We start from the raw sequence: 9,609 nt of genomic DNA, 5'->3' as shown, positions 1-9,609 counted from the left end.
GAAAATGTATTTATAAAAGTTGTCATTAAATAATGCGGGGGTGAAATTTAATAAAAAATGAGTGGGCTGAATTGCCCTTTAAAAAAGCCTCAATGTTTACATTATATATTCCAACCTTCAGGTCAGTCATTAGTTGGGGAGGTTAAGGGCTTTATGTTGGTTGCCAGGAAGCACACAAAGGCAGCAGGGACGGATGAAACAAACAAGGCCACATTGCTGGGAAGGTGGCCTTCAGAGGCCAGCGCTTCACTGGGTCGGAAACCTTGCAGCTGTGTCACCTCACGCCTCCACACAAGAAAATGGAGTTTAAAACCACAACATGTGAATAGAAGCAAGGTTAGCCAAAGAGATTTTGAGAAATTGCTTTTCTAATGCATTTTAAGTGAGTATTAGATGTTGCATTCTGTGTCAGTTGCTATAAACACGGGGGAAGCTTTTACACTTTTTAAAATCAAGCCAGGTTAAACAGAGTATAAGGAGGGGATGTTTTAAAACAATTCAACAGTGGGTTTTGAAAATAAACTGTGGAATTAAGGAAGTGCGGGGGTTGAGAGCTTTCATTCCCTACCTCTGGGCTTGAACTTTTTGCCTCCTAATTGAGTACCTTGAAATGTACTTTGATTCTGGAATTCCATTGCTAAGTTGTTTCTTTTCAAAGGCACCTGTTGAAGGAAAAGAAAAAGCAAAAGAAAAATACTTAGAGAGTTGAAGGCTGTTAAAAAGAGTTAAAGCCATTATGAGTTGCCAGAATGCTACCCTTGAGTTGAACAAAGGATCCCAGCCCGGGCCAGAGAACCCAGAGGGAATTTCACAAGGTGCAACTGCACAGGAAGATGCCTGCATAGCCCTGCTTGAAAACCAACTCAGCCTGGGCGACTTTGTCCAAATACAAAGAGTCTTTGAGGTAAGCGTTAATCTTATTTCCCGGAGACTTTGAGTTGCTCATGAAGGAGACCAGGATGAAACAGAAAGAGATTTTTCTCTTAAAAGTTTTTTTTTTTTTTTTTTTTTTTTTTAATATACTTAATGGTTAAAACAGGGAATTGAAAAGAATTGGTGAGACCTGGATTTAACACCAGAGTAACTTTATCCCTCAGTTCTTCGGGACAAATAACATTATTTAGTATGAAATTGCTGCTGTTGAATATCATTACCATCCAGGCAGGAAAATGAATTCTTGGACAAATTTTTTTCTTAGAGATCAACGTATTTTTGGAAAACAAAGTTACGATGGTGACAGCGGGAAGCCAGATCTCTAGGGTGACTCCCGATAATAACTGTCCTTGCAGGTAACATGGAAGTATCCCTCTGGAAATGCAAATAGCCACTTCCCCGTGTGCAAACATTCTCCCCTGCCTCACCCCGAGCGACACAGCTCCTTTTCAAAGCAGATTGTGTCACTTCATTGTCCCAGACCCCATGGGAGGGACAAGTCTGCCACTCTTTTTGTAAATATTGGAGCAATGCCAATGAAAACAACATTTTTAAAATGTTATTTTAATTCTACATGTAAAATAAACCTTAGGAATTTTAACTATAAATGAATAAGTTCCTTCTCTCTATCTTAATTAATTTTGAATTCTGCAGCTATGCCTAATGAACAGCATATATCAAAATGATTCTTAGCTTCTCATGCTGATAGGAAGAAGTGCTCTTCCGTGCTGTGGAATTTAGGTAGACATGAGCCTCCGTCCTTTCTACTGCATTACAGTTGCTAAAATATGATCTCAGGGCTTCAGAATGTCCTCTGGGGGTGCTTGAGAATGTCATATTAATTTGAAACAGACATACAATGTTTGGGAATACCACCTTGAAATTAATAAAGCATGATGAAATCTCACCATTATATTGGCCTGTAATTGGCACAAATTTTAATCTTTACCTATCCAAAAAAAAAGAGTTGCTAACCACTGAAATGCTCTACGATACCCTGTTTTGTATAACAAGTTAAATTTTACCTGTGTTGATAATGTCCCAATAGTATCAATCATTTCTTTTTAATAGACTCTATCATATTTAGTAGCAAAGACATGCTCTGCCCTACACTTTTCTCATTTTAATCTTCATGTATTTGCAGTTCATCCAAACCCATTTGTCTGAAAGATTTTAGTGCTGCCCATGTCCAATGCCCCAAATGAATCTGGCATATGTTGATAGACATAGCAAACATTTTGACAGCTTGAGGACATTCAGAAAAACGTAACAGCAGACTATGACAGCTTTGACTCTGGAATGAACAGAAATGTGGCAGTTTTTTTCTGGTGTTAAGAACACAAAGTTGAACGGCTAGGGTCTATTAGGAGCGTCAACTGTATAAAGTCAATGTGTTAGAAAGTGAAACTGCTATAAAAGGTTAGGGGATGGGTGTTCTTTTCAAATTACCAATTAGTCTGGAGTGAACCCAAGTGAAATAGGAAAATTCGATCTCGATATATATATATATATATATATTTTTTTTTAAAGCATCCCATATGTCTGTATGTATACGCATAATTGGGTTTATAGCTACTTTATTTATTTATTTATTTATTTATTATTTTTGGCTGTGTTGGGTCTTCGGTTCGTGCGAGGGCTTTCTCCAGTCGCGGCAAGCGGGGGCCACTCCTCATCGCGGTGCGCGGGCCTCTCACCATCGCGGCCCCTCCCGTTGCGGGGCACAGGCTCCAGACGCGCAGGCTCAGCAGTTGTGGCTCACGGGCCCAGCTGCTCCGCGGCATGTGGGATCCTCCCAGACCAGGGCTCGAACCCGTGCCCCCCGCATTAGCAGGCAGACTCTCAACCACTGCGCCAGCAGGGAAGCCCCCAAGATATATATATTTTTAACTTTAAATGTTTCAAAGGCTGGATCACTTATTTTGAAATTAACCAGTTGGAAAAGCAGGTACCACCCATGGACCAAACGGGAGAAAGAAATTGCTATTCAGAGCTTGCATGAACCTAGACAATCTAATTACAATTTTTTTAAAAAATCTAATTTTAAAAAAGAAATTGAGCTTTGCAAGCATACTTCAAGAAAAAATGAAGTCCATCGTTTTTTAATAGACTCAACAGACAGAATGGAACGATCCAATGGCAAATGTACAACCGGGAATAAAAGTTAGGCCCTTGAGACAACACGGTTTCCACACACAGCATGGACACCTAGAGAAGAATCATATACTAGATGATTTCTGTGGACTCTCTTCCATCTGCCATGAGCGTTGGGTCCACAGGCCACAGGTGTAGATTGTTGTGAAAAGAAAAGTTGCCCTCAGGGGCTGTCCTGCAACACAGAACCCCAAAGTCAGTGATTTGTAGTCCAGTCACTAAAGACATGCTCTTGGAATGCCACGATTCTGGCACTGGATCCTTTCATCTCCTATTTTGTTTTTTGTACCCAGATTGCTTATTTGGAGCTGAAGAGTTTTCAGACAGTAGGTAAAGTCCATGTCCTTAAATAGCAGTAGCAATGCTTAATTGAAAAATGGGAAGCTGAGTCTTTCTGTAGTCAATGTTTCACGTATGTTTCCAAATGAGATATCACATACCATATAAATCTTAGTAGTAACATTTAGGAATGAAGTGAGTAATGCTTATGTTTATTGCATGATGGTATATGAGTCAGAATCACTTAGTGTTTAAGAGTCAGGGGTCAGACTTCTTGGATTTGAGTCCCAGTTTTGCCACGGACAATGAGACTTTGTGCAAATTGCTTAATCTCTCTGAGCCTCAGTTTCCTTTGTTTCTAACGTGCGAATAACGGGGTTGTTGTGAGGATTAAATGAGGTATTATCCGGAAAGCACTTGGAAGAGTGCTTGACACAGAAAAAGTGCTCAATTAACATAGGTATTATATGTTCAGTGAGTAGAGGTTGAACAACATGATCTTTAACATTCTCTTAATTTTAACTCATGCATTTCCTGAAAAAAAAAAATTAAGCTTTGAATAACACTCACAACTATGCTTTTACATTCCTGTTAATTGGGGTAGGAAGTGGAAGCAATGAGTTGCAAAGACACAAATTCACATAGAAGAGTACAAAAGCATCATCTTTCCATGTCTTACTTCATATTTTATGAGCATGCGGAAGATTTTAAGTGATGTCTTGATCCTCTTCTTTAGAACAAAAAAGTTATCTGGATAGAAGTACTAGAAAAGTAACTTGAGGATTTCTTTTTCTTTCAAGTGATGGTGTCCAAAAAGTCATATATCAGCTCGCAGGGAATGAAACTTGTATTATTCATAGAATTGTAAAATGCTTGTTACTTAAGGTTTCCTGTAGCACTTGTAATGCTTAGAGAAATGATGTGGTCTCTGGATATTCATATTATTTTAATCTCAAACATATTTTACATTTTCTTAGATACTTCAAAAGTCAGTTATTGTGTGAGGAAGGATGGCTGTGATTTGCTGATTTATAGGAATTCTGAGAAATAGAAATTATGGTCCAAGGGAAATGGAATTTTGGAAAAGCCGCATTGAGACTTGATGTATACTGACTTTCTTCCAAGACTGTGGCTATGTAGGTTCCTGAATATTTCTTTTCTTTAATTCTCCATTGTTGACCTCTTCATGTCAGGACAGTCTGCTCTTTGATCTTGGAAGCCTTGTTGCCTATTTGGCCTGTATCTAGTTTGCCTATACTGCTGGATTCACTGGATTGGGTCCTGACCTGCCTCTGTCAGCAGCTGTGTCTGTATCACCTCCTGGTACATTCTTTCTGGCCCAGAGCCATGGCCTGGCCCTACCCTGTCTACTCCATGCTGCTGTTTGCCAAAGTCCTACTAAATCTTTAGGTTAAATAGCTTGAAATGAAATCTCCTAAACCACATGTAAAAGGTGCACTATTTCTGCTTAAAGTAGGAAGGACCAAGACAGTTCAGTGTGAGAAAGGAAGAGTAAAAATCCTAACAGGAAGTCCCCGGAGATGTTGGGGGAAGGTTCTCAGAACAAACTTGTCTTGGGGAGCTGAATGGAATCTAAACACAGCACACTTGTGCTGACAATCTAAAAAGACCAGAGAAATTCAGAAGGCACTTTTGCAGGTCTGAAAATTGTGCTTAAGGTGTAATAAATGGTTAAATCCACAGAATGTATGATATCTTCATGCTTGATTGTCTTTATAAAATTCCCAAGATTTCTGTCTACAGTAGGGCCTATGAACAACGCTTCCTTGTACCAACAGGACAAAGCTGAGAGGTCTAATGCCCTGCTGGGCAGGCTAGACTCTAAGGGAATACAGACAGTAACTGTTATAAAAAATTTAATTACATACATTTACAATTAAATAAATCATATTAACCCCCCCAAAAAAAAACAAGAGCAGTACTGGTTTCCTGCTCCACCCCTTCTTTCCTCACCTCCCCCAGGGATGAGAAGGAGAAATGAGTAACCCGCTTGGTGGTGGCAGTGTTGATCTGTATTTTTAAAGTGAGCTGGGGCTAATCTATTAAAAGGCTATGAGATTGAAAAAAATATACAGACAGTCAGATTCCCACCTTTCCATTATTTATCCTTCTTTCTGAACTGTCAGGATTCTCCCAGTTCATTAGGGACCCGCCTTCTCATTGCTCACTGTATCTCCACTATTAAGTTACCCAAATGGACAGGCCTTCCTGGCTATGGCTCATGTTCCAGAACTATTCTTACCTCTTGCTTCTTTCTTTTCTACCCCAGACATCACCATTCCAAGCGCATAAATAAAATCACCCATCTTTGTTTCATTCCCTTTCCTCAGAACTGTTAGATTTTGCTTGCCTCTGTCAAAATATGAGACAGTCCATGAAGATCATTAAAAAAAATTTTTTTAAGGTAAGACTGATAGCTAAAAACTGTATATTATGGAATCCAATAAAGTTCCAAAATTAGAAAATCTTTATTTTTATAGGGTGTGCAAACTGTGTAAAATATATAATAGCACACTCATGATAAAGACTTATTTCTTGCTCATATAGAGAGCAGATATTTCTAATAGGCAGGCAGCTCCAAGTAGGGATTCTGGTCCCCAGGCTCCTTCCATCTTCTTCCTTCCACAATGGCCATATGCCAAGCTAGTCATGGAGGAAGAGCATGAAGGAGCACGTGGGGAAGGGTTTTGTGGGCCAGGTTCCCATCCCAATTGCAAGGGATCTGGAAAGTGTAGGCAGGCGCCTGCCCAGAAAACATTCTCACCCACAATCCTTAGAGTTAATGGTAGGAAACTTTCCATCTCTCCTAATAAACCAGCGTGCCTATTTCATAGATTAAGGAAAGTCGTGTGCCTAATGGTGTTTTGTGTTTTGCCTTAGCTGCCAGGAAGTTCAAAGCTAAATTTAGTGTTCAACTGATACAACTATTCTTAACATAGATTTTTCTGGAACAATTATCTTCTGTTTTCATTATATGATCCTTGCTCTTTTATCTTTGACTTAATGGTCCAACTGCCTATGTACCTTCTATTGTAACTGAACTAAAACTCTTTCTAGAAATCAGTGGAGGTAAAACTGATGAATAAAAATTTAATATCTTTGAAGTTCAGTAAGATTTCATAAAACACTTCTGTAGGTATTGTGTTATTTGATCCTCTCACCAGCCTGGAATGTAGGCAGGGCAGATATTTTTATTTCCCATTTACACATAAGGAGAATAAAGCTCAAAGATATTTAATTGAGTTATCCCATGGGGCAGAGCCAGGGCTCTGGGGTAGATTGCCAACTTCCCAGCCCATTGTATGGCATGGCTTCCACTGGCCACCAGGCAATCTCCCTTTGAGATTTGCTCTAAGGAATAGGAATCCAATAGAATAAGGACTTCATTAACAAAACGAGCATGTCAAGTTAGTAGCACACAGGCACTGTGCCTTGGTAACTTGGAATTAATGCACAATCAGCAAATAATCAACACTTCCTACAATAAAATCAATGCAGAAAAGGGTGGAAGAATAAAAGGGAAAGATAGGAATAAACTCATTGCTTTTTTACTATTTTTTTCCTTTCTAAAGGCATTCAATGGAGGCTTGAGAGAAAGTAAACAGGTAAAGCTTAATCTATAACTTTATTCCATAGTACAGAGTACATTCAGCAATCTCAGTCAATCCATCACCTGCTGAACAAAGGCAGCAGGGCAGAGCATTTCTCGCCCCAACTCCCTTAGTGGAATCAAAAAAACCTATTTTTGATGGCAGTAGAAAATCAGTGAACCCTGCAGGCACCCCTCCTCAGCATTAAGGTAAAAGCGTGAAGACAAATCCAACAGCCCTGCAGCTGGCACAATTGCAAACAACAGAGGAATTCTTTGGTGATTTTGTCTGAGTTGCTAGAATTCATGGGTGAGGTTAACAAACGATGCCATCACCAAAACACAAGCAAGTGAAGTTCTTTGTCAACACATATGAAAATTCGGTCTTCCTGAACACTGCTGCCTTTGTGCTAAATTTTGTGACAAGTTCTAACAGCTTCAAGCCTTTTCTAATTTCTCTGTGTGCTTTCATAACAGGTGCTTATAAAAATTAATCTTGGTCAGAGAGGGTGGTGAAGAGTGCTTTTGGGGGACAGACATTTTAACCTTAAGCTTTGGCCAGGACTGAAGCAGAGAAGGCAACCAAGAAACTGGTCATAAAGGAGAAAGAAAGAAAGCAAAGATGCCCATTGCTATTCATTTGTAGTGTATCAACTTAGCCAGACCTTTAGACCTAGGGCACAGCCTACCTTTGTAATTTCCTGAAAATTAAAAAAGGAAAATGAAGAAAGACAACTGGAGAACTATAATTTGTGCTATTTTGATTTCACATTTGTTCTGTGTTAGCAAGTATAGCACACCCAATGATGAGACAAGACCCCACCAACTTTGTTGCTAGAAATAGGAACCCACTGAATTGTCTCTTGTTGATTTCTGACCTTTGCCTGAAGCTCTGCCTCACGCTTGCTCAGACACGAATCCCTTGGATCTTTTCTTCCCTCATCACGTCTTACCGCCATATTATGGATAAGCATCTTGTGAGATATTGATTCTCTGGGCACCAGCATTCTCTGCTGAGGACTTCCAGGGACACGGTTTTCCTCTACTCCATCACCTCCCATGTTCTCCCTCCCTAATTTTCTCAACACCCCTGAGGCCAGGTTGTCACACTGGTCTTCCTCCAGATCTGTCCAATATGGTGGCCATGGGCCACATGTGGCTATTTAAGTTAAAATGAAATAAAGTTAGAATTTAATAACATAAAAAATTCAGTTACTCACAAGCACCAGCCACATCTGAAGTATTCAGTAGGCTCATGTAACTTGTAGGCACCACATCGGATAGTGCAGATTATAGAAGATTTTCTTCATCACAGAAAGTGCTATTGGATAAGGCTGTTTCAGACCTTTCTCTTGGTATCCTACTAACTTGTTCCCCTTCCTCACTTCTGGCCACACTTATATGGCCAAGGGGCTACTTTCAGCGCCTTAATCCTGCTGGAAATATACCAGACTGCTCATTCCTTAGAGCCTGGAGGCCAAACTGATTATTGGCCCCAGAGATACCAGAAAATATTTTCCTTTACTTTAGTCTAAGACCTATCTCTCCACTTTCCTAAGGCTGTAAAGAATGGGAACATCCATTTCTTTCAAGGGAATCCTTACCTCCGCCTTCAAGGCCCCCTCCCCTCACCACTGGTATTCAGTCTGGATTTATGGTTCCAACAAGTCAGTCACAAAATTATCTGACACTGGCACATTACCCAAATTGTTCATGCTGGTGGTATTTTAGTTACTTGAATGCTTTAACAGTATTCCTGTTTTAGGACCTATCAAATGCTGGTGCCTCATGTTGGAATATTCCCACTTCCCTCCCGCCAATCTCCAGCCAACTCCTACTCATACTTCATGTTTAAATACCACCATCCCAGAAAGTCTTCTCTCACTACCCAGGCTGGGTTAGCACCTTATCCTGTTCCTGTTGTCTCTCTTCATAGCTCCTGTGTGTTCTTTTCTTTCTCTAATTGCAGATGCTCTGATTAAGTACAAGTAGAGCCATGTAGAAGGATCAAGCTGGCAGAGAGAAATCGGTGTGAGACCCCAGAGCGTGGTGACCCTGGGTGCAAATGAGATTATCTTGAGGAAAGAGCAGAGTGTCTCTAAGACAGGATCTTAGGGAAATCCTTCAAGGGGGTAGAGAAACAACTGGAGTCCATACCATAAATAAAGAAGCAGGGTTATTTCCTGGAAGTTGAGAGAGGAGAAACAAACAAACAGAAAAAAGGGGTGCAGTCAGTCATATACAATTTTTATGATTCCTATTTATTTAACAGTTCTTTTATTATTGAAAGAAAAAGAAGGAATACATTATTTTCATTGTACAAAATCAAAGTTACACATGAAAGTCTCCTCTTACCATGACTTACCCTTAGCAACTACAGTACCCTGGGTAACTACTCTTAATGTTGCATACTTCTAGTGTATTTTCCATTCATTTCTACCCATATATGCATGTACACATATCATATGTAGCTTTATTTTACATACAGTGTATTTTACATATAATATATATTACATATTTTATTTTGTGCATTCAAGGAAGAGTGCCACATAAATAGCTGCTAATCATGTGAAAAGATACTCAGACTCACTAGGAATTGGATTTGAAACTTCTTCAAAAAAGAAGACATCCTT

At 39.7% G+C, this 9,609-nt stretch overlaps 1 protein-coding gene across 1 annotated transcript in view; it reads left to right on the top strand.

The window, feature by feature from the left end:
• The first annotated feature begins 736 nt into the window (after window positions 1–736).
• Window positions 737–9,609, top strand: part of WDR49 (WD repeat domain 49) — a 149,285-nt gene continuing 140,412 nt past the window's right edge. The window contains 1 exon segment of the mRNA XM_068545639.1: window positions 737–904. Within this exon segment, the coding sequence (XP_068401740.1) occupies window positions 737–904 (168 nt within the window).

The sequence above is a fragment of the Eschrichtius robustus genome, chromosome 6, assembly GCF_028021215.1.
Source record: "Eschrichtius robustus isolate mEscRob2 chromosome 6, mEscRob2.pri, whole genome shotgun sequence".
Classification (NCBI taxonomy): Eukaryota; Metazoa; Chordata; class Mammalia; order Artiodactyla; family Eschrichtiidae; genus Eschrichtius; species Eschrichtius robustus.
This window is presented reverse-complemented; position numbering and strand designations above follow the sequence as displayed.